Source organism: Paralichthys olivaceus, chromosome 14 (assembly GCF_024713975.1).
Source record: "Paralichthys olivaceus isolate ysfri-2021 chromosome 14, ASM2471397v2, whole genome shotgun sequence".
NCBI lineage: Eukaryota > Metazoa > Chordata > Actinopteri > Pleuronectiformes > Paralichthyidae > Paralichthys > Paralichthys olivaceus.
Window position 1 is genome coordinate 4,178,674 of NC_091106.1, and position 20,544 is coordinate 4,199,217.

Genomic DNA, 20,544 nt, shown 5'->3' on the forward strand with positions numbered 1-20,544 from the left:
TGAGGGTTACTCGATTTTAAATACGTGTTAATACAAACACAATGGAACTGAATATACAGCTCATAGTATCATATATTAAATGCCCAGCTGTAGGAAAGGCCTGAATTCTTTTGCGTGTAATATTTACTTTTTAGTCTCTTTCTATTATTCATTCACTAACTTTAATTTACTTATTATTTACTGGTTGATATCCTTACTGTCTTTCTCTCTAAATCATTTCTCAACAAACAATATGCTGAAATGGTGAAGGAGAGAGAAATTAAAAAAAAACTCCATTAGCTTTGATAAATAAATTCTGTTCAGTGCACTCACCACAAGACGGCACTAAAGAGCTTAACATGTTTGCATCATGGCATTGATGACGTAGGTTCTCTGTACAGAGTGACATATTATGTTATTATATCACTTGATGCACAAGGCGTGTGTATGTGTGTGTGTGAATAGAATGAAATGAGGCAGAAGACCTCATGGCAGAAGAATTTGCCGAATATGATGATACTACACTATTTAAAAACAGTGGTTGCTTTATTACCTGTAGTTTTGTACATGACAACATTTTACATTGACTACTTCTACAAGTTGTACTTGTAGATCTCTGGGCACTGTAGTAGTTTAAAATGTCATAACCAAAAAAAGCTTAGAATCATGAAAAGACTGTCAAAAACTTTGTAACCATTTCTCAAGTTTCATGCTGTATTCTCATGTTCTTTCTGTCTTCCTTTATTGTTTTCTTCATGAACCAAATGATCTACACATAATAGAAATATTCTTGAATTACACCTTCCAGTCTTCTGTTTTTAATGCACTCTGTATCGTTATGTAAGAAGAGCGCCGCACAAATAAAGTTTTTATTATCATTATCAATATTATCACCTCTGCATCAGTTTCTTAAATATTGCCAGAGTCCCAGATGACAGCTAGACAATTTTCTGTTCAAATAATTTCATCATTAATAAATCTCAAATATCCTGTTATTATGCTCAAGATGCACTCATTTGTTAGTACATATTTTACATGTATGTCACCCATTATTAGATGTAGACCATCAATCAGTAAGAATAAAAAATGAAAACTTGAGGGAATGAAAGATTAGACATGGACGTGGTTATCGGACACCTCACTGTTGTATGGACGACTGAATATACGGTCTGTGTGAAAAAATACTGATTTGTATGTAAAACCCTGGGACAGGTTTGTTGAACTGAGGGAAATGGACCAAGCATCTCCCTGCAGTGGTGTTATTAAGACAAGATCCCTAGTTACACCACAAGATGGCAGTAAAAGCTTGGGATGAGGACAACAAGGATCAGTCCAAACTCAAATTAGAAACTGTAAATATGAGTAAGGACTAAGTTTAGCTGCAAATGATGAGGTACTGACTATCATCTGGAGTCACTTTCAGAGAATAATCAATTAATTATACAACCAGTCTCAGGAATTACTCACCACTCTTTTACCTGCGCTCTTCAATAACGGTAACTAACTTGACAAACAGATCAACTGAATGATAAGCGAGTGGTTACTGAGCCCATCAAGTTTACATGGAACTGTCTTGCCTCTCTTACCTTAAGTTCTTCATTGGATCCATGAAAAACCAGGGAAATAGCAAAAAAAAAAACCTTTGCAGTGTTTCACAATAACTCGAGACCACTCTGTTTGAAAAAGCCATGATCTTCTTCCACACAGTCTTTTATTTGTAAATAATAAAAATGAACTCTTGAATATAAAACATACACATCAGTAGAGCCACATCTGTTATACAAACAAGAACTGTTGCAGTGAATACTTCGCCTTTCGTCTAGAATCATGGTTTGGGAGTGGGGAGCCGTGGGCTGTAAACAATCAGTATCCCTGGAGTAATACTGACAAAGGAAAAGGCAGTCGGCCACACCGCCAAGTTTCAACAGAAACATCCGCAAAATATGTCTGCAAAACCACATCTCTCGTTGGTTTTAGAAGTCCAGTCCAAACCAATAGTAATAAACAGGGAAGGGGCATTTGAGGAAGAGAAAGTAAACATTGTTCTAATTGGTTCTGCTTAGTTTTCTTTTAACTGGGACAAAAATAAAGGCCTATTAGCGCTCCCTTGTGGCTCGGAGCCGCTCAGCAGCTCGAGCGCATCAACAGGACGCAAACTCCCCTCAACGAGATCAGGAATGTTTGTGTGTCAGCGTTGTTTTGTCTGTTCATATCTTAAACTCAAGCCGCTCATCCTGATTTGTATGTACAAGGTGTGCATGTCTGTGTGTGTTGGGTGTACAGTCAAATACACTCTTTTTATATTCATATATCTATATCTTTATCATTTCTGTCAAACTCATAATGATACTTCATATACATTTAGCTGTTATACACACATTCTCTATCTCTGTCTCTAGCCCCTGCTGTCGTAAACTACAGTTTAGACGTCTACTCATATCCTCAGATACACCAGGGGCTCGAGTATGCTCAGTACTACAGAACAGCACTGTTGTTCAAAGGGTTCAAAGAAAAACTCAAACAGAATCATTTGTTTTCTGGAGACTTCCGAATATGGATATTTAGACCCAGAGTGGTAGGCGTGGCCTGGGTGGAGTTGACCCCCCCACCCCTCATTGGTCCGCTCCTGCGAGGGGGCGGGGATGGCTTGGCTTTTCTCGGTTTGTATTCATATTCAGTACGAGCAAACTGTACAAGAACATGCAACATACAAGCTGGCCTAAAAGTATGTGGAACTAACACACATAGTCTAGTCTTTTTTCTGTTTTTGTTTTTTGAGAACTGTTCGTTTAATTTGTCTCGTTTTCGATTTTACAAAAAAAGTATAGAGAACAAAACAAAAAAACGAAACAAACAGAACAAAAGAAACGTGCATGCAGCTTGGGGCCGGGGGCGGGGCATCCCCGAGTCATGCTGCTCCCTCCTACAGGGGGAGTGTGAGGGTTTAGGGAGGGGGAGAGAGGGGTGGGGGTGAGGACTGGGTGAGGGGTGTTCGGGCGAATGTGGCCTGACCTTTGTTGTCGGCCTTTGGCACATCATTGCTCGAAAACCAAACATACACGTACACAGAGGGAGTCTGCACCTTATGGTACCAATCTGAACTCTAGGCAAAACAAAGACATAAAAAATGATTCAAAACTAAAAAACAAGAAAAGCAAATAGATAATTTGGCCTCTTTTTTCGTTCTTCTTTGTTTGGACAAAGAGTGAAACTTTCTGTTTCTCTGAATAAAGGACTCAAGCGTTTCTTGTGCTTGCTTTCATCATATCTCACAACAAGGCTAAGAATGTGCACGTGTAGGCCCCCCCTCACCTGAAGGGGTCACCAAACTGTGCCAAACCGTCGCCCCGCGTGTTATCTAAAACAACACTGTTACTATGGTAACAGTACAGCTGCATCAGTTTGCTACTTACTAACTCCCACACACTGTTTGGACCTTTCAGTACACTCTACTCTGATTGGCTGGGGCGCTACTGGGCGGAGGACTCTCCTTGGCTCGAGTGCCCAAAAACAGTGAGAAGAAACAAACAAAAGAAAGGAACAGTAGAGAGAAGTGAAGAATGTTGGACAGAATCTCTACTGCTGCGAGTCTGGAGGAAACAAAGAAAGCAAAGCTTCAGAAACAAAAAGGTGTACGGAGGAGGAAGAGGGAAGGTGTGAGACGTGATTGTCAGACTCCAGCTAAGCTTTGATTGGCTAGTTCTGTCTCTCCCTCTCTCTCTTTCTCGCTCTCTCATTCCCTGTCTCTCCGTCTGGCTTTTCACTGGTTGACCGAGGGCGTCATGTTGTTCTTGAGTGGGATCTCGCCCTCGGCTCAGCTGTGGTCCAGTAGCTGTGGTCCATTATTTTGTCATTTAAGGGATATTGGGGGGGTTGCAGTCACTATCCGGTCACTAGGACCGAATGCCTGGCGGCGGTCCTGAGCTGTCTAATGACGTCTGAGATGCCAGTCGCGTTAATGGAGCTAATGTAGGGTCCACCAATGAAGATGGCGGAAACAGTTTGAACCAGCCAATCACCGTGCTTGAAAGGTCCAGCTCCTCCAATAGGATCTGTGCTACACCCATGAAACATTTGTGGTCCAATCGTCCGTAGTCGCCCCACACTATCACCTGGAGAAGGGAAAGGTACACAAGGAAAAACGAATGAATCCCTTTTTAACAAATCACTGGCAGCTCTTATGCTGCGTTCTCACCAAACGTGAATTTTCACATCACATTATTTACATGATAAACACAATCGGTGAGTTATTGGACACACATTTTATGTCCATTGCGTTCACCATTTACATCTTTGCATTGCCTTTGTATGTAATCTCATCGTGTGAAAAATGTACATTGCATTTGATGTGAACGCACCATTAGGCTTCATAACAAGAGAGCCCCTCACCCCAACCCCTGGTCCTGGACCATTTCATCAGTTCTCACTAAAATCTGTGCTGCACTGAAACACCATAAAGTCTATCAAGACAAGTTAACATTAAAGTCATTCCAGATGAGTCAAAGTAAAGTCTGATGTATTTTAAGACATTTGGCCAATTATTATTATTTTTAATTATCCTTCAGTCAGTCTCATGTCAAGTCTTAAGTTGTTGCAAACAAATCCAAGTAAAGTCTCACGTTGTCATGACTCCACATTTTGAAAGGCTGAATTGGTTCTGCTCATTGACTCATTTTTTGGACATTTTCCTTATTTTTCTTGTGTTTGGTTGTTCTACTGTGAGTTCTGTTTCCTGTTTTATTTTGAAATTATACTCCTTGTGTCCAGCTTCATTTCCTGCCATTGTCCTGTTTCCCGCCTCAGTGATCCTGAACACCTGATCTTAGCGTGTTTCACCTGTGTTCAATCATCCCTGCAGCCTCCCTTGTGTATAAAAGCCTCTGTGCCTCCCTTTGTCAGTTTGTTGTCTTTCTCTGGTTCATTGTGTTTCCTTGTCATCTTGTTTCTCTATCTGCTGTATGTGCCAGTGTTCTTGGTTTTCACTATGTTTGACCATGTAGACATTATTTTGGACTTGGTTTTGCACCCAGTTTGTGCTGTTAAGTACTTTTGCCTCATGCTTGGTCTGAAGTAAAAGACTTTCACCTTAACCCGTCTCCTGCATTTGGGTCCTCCTGCTCACCTCAACCGACAAACGTCACTTGAGATGAGACGTTGATGGACACAAGTGGAAAATCATTTGAGTTTAGTCAAGTGTCATTTGAAGGCTCAAGTCTTAAATACATGACAGGACAGGTCAAAGCCAGCCTCGAGTAATTTGAGTAGATGCCAAATCAGATCTCAACAGGCTCAGTCTTTGTAATCAAAGGGATTTAGTGAATTTGAACGCAAAGTACTGGACAGTAGAAATACTGTCTAAGAGTTCTTCATTCTTATTTCAGAGTAACAGTATGAACAATTTAGGATTTAGGGTGATGTAAATATACATTTCCCAAAATTCCCTTCCAACCCTACACAAATCCAAGACTGATCTCAAGTCCCAGAGGGCAGCAGAATCAACTCTTTCAGATAAACTCCAAATTAGTGTGAGGTAATTCCAGACTACTTAAGTCCCAGGTCATTCAAGACAGAAATTTTTTTTTATACCATTTATTTTGCAATAACATAAAACCAAGTCAATTCCCAAACAAGTCATTCAAAAAAAGACAAATGTAAAAATCATGAGAGACAAAACAAATCTTGAGTCAGTCCAGACAAGTCCAAGTCTGGTCAGGTCCATAGGACAGAACAAGTCTTTGTGAGACAATTTAATACAATTCAGTTCTTTCATGTGGTGGAAAGCAGGACTGTATGGAACATCACTTTCCATTTAAGGCTGTGCTCATTTTAATGTTTTAAAAGTATAATGTTATTTTACCTATTAATAAAAGTTTCTTTTTTATGGGCCTTCCCATTAAAGAAGAATCTTTTTGGGATTAAAATGTGACTGGATACTCATTCACAAAACCACCCACACAGAACATTACCTGGAGCACCTTGCCCTGTGGACTCTCATCAAAGAGCAGTTGCTGCTGGTAGAGAGGCTCCAGGGTCTTTCGTGCAATCTTGGTTTTCTTTTTGGCTTTACAAGTTCCATTATCCAGCAAGTACACCTTCACGTAGGGAGCTGGGAATGGAGGGGTGGGGTGACGAGGGAGGAAATTGAGAGAAGGAGGGCGGATGAATAAAAAGTATGAGGTCAAGAAGGGATATAAAGGAAAAGAGGGAGAACAGAAAGTTTTGAGGGAGGAGAGAAAGAAACTTTGTTGGGTTGTACATTTACAAACAAGGGACTCTTGTAGCTTCCTGTTGCTCAATTTGACTTTTTATTGTTTGGTTCGATGTTTTCAGATTTGAGTGTGTGTGTGTTACCTGGGAGGGATTTGGAGCCTGGTTTGGGGGTAAGGCCTCGTGCCCTGATCACCTCCACTTCCAGCTGGCCTTTCTTATCCATCAAACCAATCTGGACATCACCTGAATATACAGGAGCCATACAGAGTGTTAATTAAAATGTTCAACTGACAAAGGCAAACATTTAGACAATAGATACACTATGAATAGAAAAGTATTTCTCTAGATTCATAGAAAACATATTTAACAAGGACAAAAAAGTCTAATATTTGTTGAGCTGTCTCTCACCCATGGCAGGCGTTGCCAGTGTTTGCCGGCCCACAAGCTGACCGGGGCCTAAACCGTCCAGGAAGTCACTGAACTGACTGTCGGCACCCAACCGCATCCCTGAGAAGATCAGACTGACACACAGAGACACACCAGAGGAAAATCATTCCCTGTCTACTCCACCTTTGGCTATAATGGTTACCAGTGTGTCATCGTCAAAATGTTTTCTTTGTTACATGCTGGGGGATGGGGACAGAGTTTCTAACTTCATTCCTGACCTTGGAAGATGACAAAATAATCTGTTATGAAAGTTCTTAATAATGACACGTGTTTATCTGCAGATTGATTGGATTTAGTTTTACAAAACATACAATTTCAGCTTTTTCAATCAGGTGCAAGGAGTTTTAAAGCAGGTTTGATTGACCAAAAGGACACAAAGACACTTGTGGTTTCATTATGGGAAATGCAGGATTCTCTGTTTATTCTGGACTAGAAGTCTCTGCAACTTTTTTTGAGAAATCCTTTTCAGTCTGTCTTATCTGAATTCTACTTTCTGCAAATGCAATGTGCATGATGGGATAGTTTAAAAGTTTGTGACACCTTTGGAAACCTGCCTCCTTATGATGCATGCTCTTGCTGTTAACCAGTATAAACACATTTACAATCAAACCACATATGTTTGCAGCACAACCTTTTTAAGATTGAATCAGATTATATCCATTGAAAGATGGAATTAAGGGTAATTATTGTGTTCTTTATAACATCAATTGTACAACATGATGATTATAAACATCCCATGACAGGAGAGGTTGAATTCTGTAGATTGGCTTGGTTTTAGTGAGCACTTACTTCCCCTCAGAGCTGTAGCTGTTCATGCTGCCATCAGTGGACTCTCTGCTGGCCTGCCGGTTCATGGCCGACCCTCCGCGCGGATACTCCACAGCCATGCCAGTCTCCACGCTCCTCTGGATGCTGCTGCTGCCGGCCTTGCCCCCCTTCTTACCTGTTGACACCTCTGTGGCAAACACAGAAAAGAGGTGTTGAGCCTCTGGTATTTGCATGTGACATTTAAACCAAGGCTGTTATCAGTTATCAGGCATCTCAGGTTCATACCTACCCAAAGCTAGAATTTGAACACAGGGGAAATTTAGTCCTAGGTTACAAACCTTCGGAAGATGAGGCGATTCATATATTTACTATAAATTCAAGGTTGCTATACTTTGACAAGCCTGATAACTAAATAGTGAGGTTTATTACTGTGCAGGTCATCCCATGCAAAACAATATCTCATGGTGACCTCACCATCACCTTTAGAAAATATGCTGAACAAAATGCATTGTTGTACACAGCCAGTACATGCACGTCTTCATGTTGCTAGGAGAGGGCTCGCAGAGATGATCAGACATTTTGTGGAATGGGGAGTTTTTTAGGAGGAAGTTAGAAATTTGAGGTGGTGAGGTCACTGGAGGAGAATCTGAATGAAAAGAACATATCTCAGTGAGTCTACTTGTTACTTTATTGTGTAGCAAGGGAGCAAAGGTAGAGAAATCACACAGTGTGCGTCCATGAAGGAAGAGTTCAGCTCTTTTTAAAAGCCTGCTGCTGTTGTCATAAACACAAATTTTATTCAGATTCACTTTTGTTACCGAAAATAAAACTTTGTACTGAATGAAGTTTTCTGACACAACCAGGCTTCTTGTAGAACTGAACCAGCCTGCAAACAGGATGGTGGTGGGAGCGGATGGAGGTGGGAAGCGTGCCAGAGACAGAGTTCAGGCAGGGCTGGAGGTGCTGAGGACCCTCGTCTGTCTAACAAAGCTACTCCTCAACCTTTCCTTTCACTCATTCTCTCTTTCTAACCATGTCTGCCTGAGTTTGGTCTGTTAAGTTTGCATTCGTGTCCCTTTATTAATCAACCTATTCTTTTTTTGTTCCTTTTCTCAATTTAACCTTAAAATCATCAGAGAATTAACATTTGCCAGCTGCTATTAACATTATTGAACCCTGCAAATGTTTTTCCTTAAATATAATATCATGCTCTGCTTACGATTATTATGCATTTACAATAGACTTCAAAGTCCTAATAAGCTTCCCCTGAAATAAAGGGTTTTCATTTACTCTTTGTCCTGTCTTATAGTGTCTGTCTGCTCACTTTTCAAACTGTCCATCTGTCTAACTATTGCTTTACCTTTCTGTCTGTCCACCGCCTTACCCGCCGCTTCTGAAATAACACACACAACAACAACAAAGCCCATAAACAACAAAACATCAGAAACAGAAACACTGGATACACCTCTAAATCGGGTTACTGACATAGTGGTTCTTGTACATCTGTGTGTTTGGTCACACTTGATTAGAAATGATTAGCAATAATTAGAGAAAAGGATTTACAATAGATGTTCTGTCTGACATTAAACATGTTGTTTATTTTATAAGAAACATACTAATAAATTATTAGTTAATGTTTCCATAGTAATTTGTGCTTTCTTGATACAAACAAATTGTCTGCTATCATTCACATTCTGCTGATAATGTTCATTTGCACACAATGCCTTATTTTTACACACAGCACTCGTGTTGTTATTTGCTGTCAGTTCTTAAGAAACGACCTAACAGCAGTTAAGACTTATCCTCAGGTTACATGTGCGTAACAAAACACTGAAGTGTACCACTGTGTGTCAGTGCAGTGTGACATCATTGATAGGGGGTGTGGTCACAGGGGGAAAAGAGCCCACATCTGACCACACCAACTGCAGCATTTAGCGATGCTGTGTGTGCTCAGAGGTTCAACACACCCAAACTGCAGGAACACTGCTCTCCAGCTGTTGTTACTCTTTAGTAGTTGTGACTACCTGTAGAACACACCACGGGGGGGGCGACTGTAGCATACAATCAAAGAAGGGACTGTTTCCTTCAGCCACTGTTACCCCCCCCCCCCCTCGTGATTGTCTTACTTCTCTACAAAAATAGAATGTTGTAATCACATAAAAATCATAAAGGTTTTAAGAAAGGTTTAGAAGATCACCTTTCCTGCTGAAAACTATAAACGTTTCATATCAACCTTTTCTTTTTGCCAAAGGTAAAGACTCTGGAAGGTTTACGACACAATATAAAATGCTGTTTGAGGCAGACTGTCTCACAGACAGCAGGACTATTGATTTACAGTAATTACACTAATGTTCTAAAATGATAGTGATACTTAGATGAAATGATACACACGTCTTTCTCTGAGGGCTGACGGTCATTGCGCCATGTAGTTTAGGATAAGGAGGTATTCTATTTCTATAGGATATCGTGTATATTTTCATGTTATTTATCTTTCTACATCATCTTAGTTTGTATGTGATGTTTCATTAGTGAGAGTTAGTCAGACTCTGCTCGTGTTACTTTATTTCTAAGCGTGTGTGTTTGTGTTATGGTTTCTCAGGGGGTCGGTGTGCTCTCTGACCTGTCTGGCTGAGTTGCGAGGTACTCCGGCTACGTCTAGATGGTAGGATGGCAACAACACGTTGGCTCAGGCTCGAGCGCCGCTTCTTGATTCCGCTCCCAAGGCTCCCCAGCGCGGTGTCTGATTGGCTGCCATCGGCGTGCTCCATGCCGTAGATCTCACCACTCACACTGGTGCTCTTTATAATGTGGTGGCCCGTTACATGCATGGCTCGGCTGAAGTTTGTGATTTATACAAACAATCAAATAATGTCAACCGAAATCAAGCTTTCAAATGACTCAATAACACCATGACTGAAAAGTAAACATTAAGTGAGAATGAACTGTGCGTGTCTGCATATGTGTCTGTGAGCGTGTACCTGAAGCGTCCCCAGGGTCTCTCTGACTGGATGGACATGTAGCTGGTGCTACTGATGCGAGAGGCACTGCTGGTTCGAGAAATGGCTGACACGTCGCTGACATCACTGTCTGAGGACTTATGGGAAACGTTTTCACTGCTCCTCCTGTGATCCTTGTAGAGCTGCAGGAAACGCATGTCATAAAGAAATCCATTTATTGTTATCAATCCACCAGGAAGGGTGTTAATACATCAAGAAGATGCACACTTCAATGGTGGACTATTCAGTATTTTAACACAGACGACGACAACCTTTCAGCATCTGTCAACCCTTCTGTCTCACTGCTTCGCTAAAGACAGTGAGGGTCCACACCGGGTTGACGTTCCCACACATTTGCATATGACCTCACTGCTCTCTTTAACCTGGTTTAAGAAGCAGCACACAGTGAGGCGCTACACCCATTGTACACTAGTACCTCCACAATAGTGGAGATGTAATTTGCTGGGAATAAAACCAGATTATGTTTTAAATTTGAACAGAGGACAACTGTTTAAACGCTGATCCACTGGACTCAGTCTTCTGATGATGCTAAAAAACCAAACCATAAGAGAGAGAGAGAGAGAGAGAGAGAGAGAGAAATCTTTGTTTGCATGGCTGTAATTTCCTTATTGTGAAAAAGTACAATTGAAGTTTAAAGCCCAGCACATGCTCATGGGTGTCTTAACTTACTTTTGTTCAGTTTGAATATTTGATAAGATTACATCCAGTCATCAAACAACCAAACAAAAAAAATGATCAATAGTCATCATGGCAGGAAATGTGAAGTTGATAATATCTGCACTTCTTGTGCTGGTTGCAGGGTTCTTAGTGTTGAGCATGCTGACTCACCATCATGGCTCATTTGTTTGAACCTGTGATCACCCTGTAATGCCAAATCCAAACCTCTGTTGTGAGAGAAAGCCTGTGGGACACTGGTGTGTAGTTTTAGTTTATTAGGATAATACTGTATCCTGGTAGTGAATAATACAAGCACATGCTTCTAGGAGTACTGTTCAATAACTTACATGCAAATTGTAACATTTATGTCAACGAATGAGCTTGTGATTGCAATATCTTAGTAGTGTTCATCTACATGAATCCCACTACCACAACTGATTTTAATGACACAGCTCGATCAGCTACAGCACTTTATTGTTATCATTAGTTTCAAAGCAGAGTTCCCTTCATCACACGATTACAATGTTGATTTAAACACTTTTTTCACTCAAAGATAACATTCTTAGTGTTAACATATATACAAATATATATACAAATATTTAAAGGTGTTGTTTTAAACTATTTAGATTTTATTAAAAATATATGAAAGCTATTGTAAATCTCAAAATGGCCCAAGCCTTGAGCACTTTCCAATGTCTTGCCTGTTATAACTTTCCACACCTATTCTTCCATATCAAAGCATTAGCTGCCACTTTAAGCTGTTATAGTCGGTTTGAGCTGATGATTTATACCTTCAGATTTAATTCGTTCCACATTCAGTCAGACGGAGGACAGTGTAATGCATCACAAAGACAGCACCATTGCCACAATGTATTTTGAAAAGTTCTGCTGATGGCATGTAGACATGTGTGAAAGTCAGGGTATCACCATTAAACTGTCAGCTTTCTGTAAATTAGGGTTATGACGACCAGCCAGTATGGATTATACACTTCTGTATTCGAGGTGTTACAGTAGATGCTTTCTTGAGTGACTGCCCAGTTGGAACACATTCATTTTTCTGAGTGGTCTTCACCAATACTGTAATGTAATTTATTACTTCCTTGCACAGTCCATGCAATTTGCGATGCACTTCAGCAGCGTTATGTCTCATAATGACTCTGGGTGGAGTGCTCTGCTCTGCTGATGAGAGCAAAATGACAAAAATGAAAAGGCCCACCTCTCGTTTGTTCTTGAGAGCTCTGTCCAGGTCCTGTTGGCTGGAGGTGGAAGCAGCTGACACCCGGTTGGAATGAACCCTCATCTGGAGCTCACGAACACGCTCCTCTGCTACCAGGGCTGCACACACACACACACACACACACACAGTTCCAATTATTATCAATAAATTGTAAAGGACATTTTCTGAAACTGACAACTTTATTTTACATTTACACTACATCACATTTAAACACACCAAGTGATGTTCACAGCAACTTACTGTGTTCCCATGTGGTAGTTTATGCTGAAAGTTGACATATGAATAGCACTACAATTATTGCCCTGACCAAACAAGGTGTTGACTGAAATGGCAGCAGAATGGCCTGTATTGGCTTCCTATATACTGATACTACCTAAGGCCAGGTCTAATCCCTCAAACAACTATGCTTACATTATAAAAAGCCTTGAAGCTAAATAAGCTCCTGATACAGCTTAATATTCCTCCTGTGGATAATACATCAAATATAACAATTTGTATTTAACGCAAGTCCAGTGGCGTCCACTGATCAGTCTGCTCTGATTGGTTACGCTCCTGTTTTCCTAAACAGGACTACATTGACAATGTACAGAATGATAATAATAACCTTCCTCCAGCCTTTTCGCAGCTCATGAAATAGGATTTCTGAAGCCAGTTTTTTTTTCTTCATATGATAAATCATTTGTATTCAAAATACAGGGGCATTAGAGTTTGACATAATGAAGAAGAATCAAAGAATACACTGTAAATGTCTGACACTGTATCTGTCCATGTCAGTCAGCACCTGTGATGTCTTCATGGGTTCCAGGTATCTTTGCCTCGAGCCAAGCCTTTGGTGTCTTACTTACTAGATCATCAGGGTGGAGACTGAAACCTGAATTAGTCGAGCAGGATTCAGTTATTCAGACACAGCCTGTATATCATACCTTGTTCTGCAGTGTTGCTCTTGGGGGGAAGCTGTGGGAGCTGTCTCACTCTGCGGGCTGAGGAGGACGTCACTGAGGAGGAAAGAGACGCACCACCTTGGAGGTGGCTCCTAACAAAAGATAACATGACAGAGAGGCACACAAAAAGTGGGAGGGAGAAAAGGCAAGAGGGTTGAAGAGGAGAGAGAAGAAGAAAGAAAAAAACAGGGAATAAAAGAATGGGAATAAAAAAGGAGAGAGAATGATATTAAGGTCAACATGTTTGTCATCCAGGGGGTTTACTCCTGCACCGCTGGTCGGTTTCACAAGTTCATCTGTAGGAACATTTCCTATTTATATCTTCAGAGGAATCATAAATAAAGTTGCATAGAGAGCATCAGTCATGGAAATGAATGAACAGCAGCAATATTTGGGCAAACAGTCAGTGGAAACAACAAATTCACAAAGTGAAGCAAAGTGAAGCGTTAGGGTTTTAAAGTTGGGACCCTGTTGCCAGAAAGAGCAGCAAATCAAGTTTTTGAAAGAACACAGAAGAGGTGAAAGCCTTTAAAGCATCAATCCAACCAGTTCTATACACATTTAATCATTCTGATCCATTCTTACACAAGACCTGGGAACAGGGGTTGTTCATGAATCCTTCACTTTCTGTTTAACTGTGATTAACCCTATAATTAGTCGGTGTAGTTTCAATTAGAGCAGCTGCATGTTCCTCTACATTTTATTCATAAATATTAAAAGAAAACTAAGGCAGTTGCATTGTTATGGTACGTTTGAAATGTTTCCCATTGATTTGGCTATTGACTCCATTATACTCAAATAAGGCAAGAGAATAATGATGATGATGTAATTAATCATTTTTTTTGTGTTTTACAAATAACCATGTAAATGTTTTTGCAGATAGTGATTGACAAATGATACAGGCCAGTATATACAAAACTGGAACTAACACCAAATAGTTAACAGTCGCACATCCGCTCCTTACACTGATAAACAATGACCTTTCAATGTCCACACAACACTTTCAATGTACAGTAGATACACAAACACAGGAAAGCAGCAGCATCAGAGGCTCTGTTGTGGTAAAGTCGGGTCACAGAGGGACACTGGTACACAAACTGAAGGAGGTACTAGAGGAGTGACAGAGCACAATCCAAATGAAGGGGGATCTCCCTGTTTGTGAGTTACAATGGGTAGGGCTCTCATTCAAGGAGAATCCCCTTACCAAGGGACTGAAGTGGGCCCTTCTTTCCTCTGGCGCCCCTTAATATGGAAGTGGGCTTAATTCTGGTACACATACACAAATGTGCAGTCACGTCAGTTTCATACAAACCCAGAGCCAAGCAACGGAATGTGTGAGCAGCAGCATGCAAGAAGGAGAAAAGGTCGGAAAATGGGTGGAGGAAGATTGGAAGAGAGGAAAAAACTTAAATCAAAATAAATGAAAATCGAACAGAAAGTGTAACATATTAGCAGAAGAGCTCGCTTGCAGGTAGTATTACCTTAAGCCCATATTATAGAACATGTCAGGAAAAACTGTTGTATAGTAACATAGTACTCAGGGTTTTTCCTGGATGAATATGAGATGGGGGTGGTACTGAGACATCAGTGGGTGAGAGCATGGTGCCAGTGTTGTGCCAAGTTCTGCCCGCCAAGAATAGCATGGACCTTGTGGGAACAGGCACAGCTACGGCAGAAAGAAGCTACGAGACGTAATCACCTCGATGGCAATGTAATGTTTAAAAACTAAATAATCTTGTTGTTGTTTATTAATGATGATAAATGATCCAATGCCTAGTGTCCATTAATGTTTCTACATTGCCGTATAGAAGATTATGTCTGGTATTGTCTGTTCGAGGCAGAGGAGGCATTCAATTTGACAGAGGCGGCTGCCTCGCAATTCTCTATGCAGGAAAAACCCTGGTATTTTAGTATGACAAAAGTTCACACACCACATAAGAATTTCCATATGCTTACAAAAGAGCACATGGGGCTCTTGAAAAACCAGACTGGGTGTAAGCTCAATATCCATTTATATAGGCTACTCCAGTTTTTTCTGCCCAAGGCACCCCAAAGGGTAAGCTTTTAGTGATACCTGTATTACTGTTCATGCAAAATAATCTCTATAACCCATGTCATCACTCATATCAATCTTTACACATTAATTCTAATTCAAAATGATAACATAAAAACTATATAACTCATTGAATATTATTAACAAAAGAATTCATAATTAAAAAAAATATTTTACATAACAGCAGAAAAATGGGTAATTTAAATGTTTGGTTTTATTACTTCTTCTGCTCTGTTATCTATTTGTTGACCGCTTCACAAAGAAACACAAGTGTGCTGCAACACACCATCTGGGAACCACTGGGCTACTCTGTGACTGCAGGTCAGTGGATGCTACCTTCAGCTCGCCTCCACATATTAATGTGCAGCCATGTGACCATGAAGTGGCAGAGGAGATACGAGACAAATGCTATAACTAAAATGAAACTTGTCATCGCTGTCACCTACACCGATGACCATAAATTGACTGTATATATTAAGCTGAGCACTAAAGGTCCATGAACCTATTTAAAACCAATACTACTGACTCATATGGTTAATGTTTACATTTCTTTTACAAGACAGGGGCAAAATATAATGGCAGGAACAGATTCATTTAGTCTGGTTGTGTAGTTGTGTACTTTCTGCCAGTGACCTCACACCATTTGACATGTGCTGAGCCTGCAGTACATGTCTTACCTGCCACTGCCAGAGAGCTTCCTGCCATGAGTCTGACATTCAGGTGTTTCCAGGGTCCGAGGCTGTCTGGAGGATGGTGGATGGGCAAAGGGAGCAATATAAAACAGAAAAAAAGATGGATGGAGGGATGGATGGAGAGCATGATAGATGATAAATAATTTAGTGTTAGAAGAATCTGGGTCTGCTGGGGCTGTGGGGGGGTGGCATTGGATTTATAAGTTTATGATCTGGAAAACAGGAAATATGCTGTGATGCATGGCATGATGGTTTCATGAATAAGAGGTGTCACATAACCGTGTGTGTGTGTGTGTGTGTGTGTGTGTGTGTGTGTGTGTGTGTGTGTGTGTGTGTGTGTGTGTGTGTGTGCACAGACATATTCACGTTGCGTATGAGTGTACCTCTTCATTGTACTGAGCTGAATTAAAGTCTCTTGAGTAGGAAGTAGCATCCATATTCTCCATTCATGGACATGAAAATGACAAAGATGATATGTGCATCACCACACACACATCACACATAGAATCCCACATCATTGTGGAGTACTGAGCCTTGATAAAAGGTGAGCACACAGACGCTGCAGATGCAGATTCCCTGAACAAAAAGAAAATGTGGACAGACTGCAGGAAGCAAACGCAGCAAGGCAAGATTTCACATCACAACCAGAATAAACTACCACGAGTTCACAAGAACGCAAACTGACCACTATAACCATGAAGGAAGGAGGAAGAAAAGCAACAAGACAAGACTACAACAACCACCACAACCAAAACTGTAGCTTAGACTCTTGGCATCAAACTACGAACCAGAAAAACATCAACAGCAAGGTAAAAGCCACACAAACAACCCTTTACACAATGTGGGTGACACATGATGAAACAAAGTAGAACTTGTCTGAGGAAGAACTATGTGATTTTTACGAGGACAAGTTCTACCTTGTGTTCCACTCACTCTCACTGTGTCCAGCTCAACTGTGTCACAAAATAGCTCATGATTCTATCTTGTATTTGTTAAACTAAAGTGAAACCTCACAGTGGAAACTCAACTACTATTGGCTTCAAGAAAATTAAGATTTCAGTAAAAAGGAAATCATTTTGGGAAAAATACTTGTGAGAGTTAGTGAGAGGATTGATATCACTCATACCTGTATATCAAATGTGGATATACAGCAAAGACACATTAGCATGGCCTAGCATAAAGACTTGAAATAGAGATTAACAGCTAACCTGGTTTTGTTTCAGGGAACAAAATGTGCCTCCTAGCACCTCTAAAACTCATTAATTAAGATATTACAGTGTTTGAAAAGCTACCTTTGTTCAGAGCCTTTATGTCATGTTTCCAATTTTCATGCCAAACAGTCTCCTGAATGTAATATACAGTTACAGAATACAGTCAACAAGCACTTTATTTAGAACACCACACTGATTCTGAGAAGTCCCTCTCTTTGCTCTTTGCAACACTGATGGTGGAAACGGTTTTTCATATCACTGATTTGTCAGCTGCACAGTCAAACTGCCAATCTCCTGTTCTACCACACCCCAAAGGTGCGATTGGATTCACATGTGGTGACCAGGGAGGTCGCTGAAATTGCGGCCACGAGGAAGGACATCAGCTGATGTCTGGACTATTTTAATTTATATAAATAATCACCCTAAGTTTGGAGTTTATTAGAATCTGTGCTGCTGATGTTTTTGGGCTCCTTTCGATTTTGATTAAGGATAAGCAATCATATTGAAAAAGAGCTGAATAAGGGTTCGAATGACGCTGCTCCTGATGAGAAGCACATGGCTGCACAGTGAATCTTGATGCAGCTGTGCCTCAGCTTACGCCATCTGCCGTATTAGCGGCTATAGAAAATCAAGTTATTGAGTTGAGGAAGCTAATCGAAGATACCAGACACTCCATTACAACCTTTGACTTTTACTCTTGTGCAAAAGGAACAATCAGCTGTTGTGGAGAAAGTGGAGGGGCTTATCAGCATGGTTACAAACCAAGATGCCCGTGTGGATGCTCTGGAGTGGGCCTGCCAGGAGCTACAGGCAACAGAGGGTGTTCTCTGCTGGAAGGTGAAAAACTTAGAGGGCTGCTCCAGACAGTTGAATTTGAAGTTGGTGGGAGTCCCAGAGGGTGCGGAGAGGGGGGGCATACTAGCTTTTGAGGAGGCTGAACTGATAATACAACTTTTTAGGCCAGACTGCTTTCTCCAGGATGGAAGTAGACAGAGCCCATCGTATTCCGGAACCTTGACCGATGTCAAAGATAGCCCTTTTTTGAGCAAAAAGGCTGAAATATTGGTTATCACTATGGTTTTGATTGTGTGCGATGATGTAGTGATTCCATATTATTGCCTTGTTGTTTCCTTAAGAAGATTGGGGCAACCTGTTTGGCTTAAAGGTGGGTTAGGGTGGGTTTGGGGCATGTTACGTGTGCCAGACTGGGGAATGTATAAAATATCATTCAAATGTCATGTAGTTATTTTGCTCGATGCAGAGGGGGCGTTTGATCAGATTGAATAGTGCGGTGGTCGAGAGAGCTCAACTCACTGCTAATTAAGAAAACAACGTCATCAATTTGCATGTGTCGTCAAAATGATGAAGATGTTTTCTGAGATTGCTTGTGTTGTGACTTTTATCAATCCACAGACCTGTTGCTCAGTGAATGTGTTTTGTTTTTCTCTCCATCTCAGGAGATCATAAATTTACGAAATAACCGAACCAGCTGATCTGACACCTGTCACATCACAGTCAAAGTCACTCAGATCACTTTTTTCTCAATTTTGTTTAACTGAAGCTCATGACCTGCATCTTTAAGATTGTACACACTGAATTGCTGGCATTAATAAGTGAGTAACATATGTGCCATATAAAGTGCTTGGTAAATGTATTCATCTGACAGACATGAGGGAGGTATGAACATTCAAGCAAGTTCCCAAAGTTTTTCAGGATTCCGTTAACAGCAGTTACAAATTAGAAAACCTGCCACATTTCTTCTGAACAAAATTTGGTTATTTGCCATTTTTATGATACAAGATAAAGTCATACACTGCACTTTAATCAGAGAAGAGAGAGTTGGAAAAGTTGCAAATGCACAACCAGCAATTAATGTCAGAACTCTTTAAAGAGATTAGTGTTTGCTGCAAAAACAAGGTAGAGCTTGACATCTGCCTGAGCCCCAAAAGACCCAACTGAACCAAGAGGATTTCAATCAGGTATCAGAGAATGTGTTTCATTTCATAACAGATAATTGCAAAAAAAACTTGGGATATATTGGTTATATATCACAGTATTAAAACATCTTTCTTGTTTTCTTATAATTCAACTTGGGGGCATCAGATTTTAGGGCACAAGTCAAGCTCTAGGAGGAAGCGGCAGAGGGTCCACAAAGGATACCTGTCATCTTCTGGGGAAGCATGTTGAATAAGAATCCTGGGACTTGCCGGGCGTCTTCGGGGCAGGGAACGGGACAAAGATTTTCTATGTGTACACATACAAAATATATCACCCATATGACCAAATCAGCAAGCTATTAAAAACCAGAAAACCATGCTATCCCATTATTACACATGCACATAGTGGAAAGCTACCCAAGTCTCTTTGTGCCTACCATGGATACAAGAACGTTTTCACCACTTGGGGGCAGTGAAACAAGCTGTAAACACAACACTGTCATAGCACCTTATACTATAGTTGTCAGGACAAACTCGCTAGCAAATAGTTGACCATTTACACAACCAGCACACAAAAGCAACATTACACAAAATTCAACCTGCTTTTGGCTATATTTTGGTCTCCTCCTACTCCAGAGGCTATCTATATCTGGCTATCGACTGAACACTCAACAGTGTCCTGGCAATCACATTGTTGAAGATTTGTTGCCAGAACAAAACACAAAAAATAAAGCTCCATATGACTTCCAGGACGAAGACACCCACTGAACACACCAGACAGACTGTGGATTTAATAATTACTGCGAACCTGCAACTTGTTGTTTTGACAGAGGCAAGAAAAAGTAGGTGTACTAGCAGGTGTTTTTTGTATTTATCTTCATTTCAGTCACAAGTGTAGAACTGTCAAGTGTGTCAGCTATTAACACATAGGCAAGTACAATCTTTTGATTGAACCACATTGATTATGTTTTCAGCTTGACTCTGTCCCTGCCACAGAGGTGGTTTTGAGTATTTTGGTTTAAACAGACAGGTGATGAATTAAAGAGAAAACCTGAATAAATGAGTTGCTGACCAGGATCATGGCTGCTGTGATCTTATCGCAAGATGGTCTCCTGTTGAATTTAGATTCCAGTTTAACAATAGCTTTTCCTGTCTCATTTTAATTCCATGCACCTAATCATGTGTTGTGAAAGAGTTCTGCAAACTATTGATCACTTGCAATTACAATATTTTGGTCCCTGATGGATGATATCATTGAGGTAAAATCTCTGAATTCATTTGTTTGTAGTCTTTCAAAGTGAGAGCGATCTGATATGTCTATGAGACCTACTTTCTTAAGTTTGTGCCTGCTGGGTGTTAAAACTCGAATAAAAAGCACTTACATTGTGAAGAAAA

The 20,544-nt window shown here is 40.6% G+C and overlaps 1 protein-coding gene across 33 annotated transcripts in view; it reads right to left on the reverse strand.

The window, feature by feature from the left end:
- Positions 1-1,655: 1,655 nt before the first annotated feature.
- Positions 1,656-20,544, reverse strand: part of rims1a (regulating synaptic membrane exocytosis 1a) — an 88,685-nt gene continuing 69,796 nt past the window's right edge. For 17 of the 33 annotated variants that reach the window (XM_069538483.1, XM_069538480.1, XM_069538482.1 and 14 more), the window contains 13 exons: positions 19,373-19,456; positions 16,385-16,441; positions 15,987-16,052; positions 13,239-13,348; positions 12,295-12,413; positions 10,383-10,543; positions 10,025-10,239; positions 8,765-8,797; positions 7,426-7,591; positions 6,598-6,710; positions 6,331-6,432; positions 5,946-6,085; positions 1,656-4,091 (listed from right to left, as the gene is read on the reverse strand). In XM_069538483.1, coding sequence (XP_069394584.1) covers positions 3,873-4,091; positions 5,946-6,085; positions 6,331-6,432; positions 6,598-6,710; positions 7,426-7,591; positions 8,765-8,797; positions 10,025-10,239; positions 10,383-10,543; positions 12,295-12,413; positions 13,239-13,348; positions 15,987-16,052; positions 16,385-16,441; positions 19,373-19,456 — 1,585 coding nt within the window. In that variant the 3' untranslated portion in view covers positions 1,656-3,872. The remainder of the gene's footprint in view (positions 4,092-5,945; positions 6,086-6,330; positions 6,433-6,597; positions 6,711-7,425; positions 7,592-8,764; positions 8,798-10,024; positions 10,240-10,382; positions 10,544-12,294; positions 12,414-13,238; positions 13,349-15,986; positions 16,053-16,384; positions 16,442-19,372; positions 19,457-20,544) is intronic. The other 16 variants (XM_069538499.1, XM_069538496.1, XM_069538507.1 and 13 more) reach the window with 5 other exon arrangements.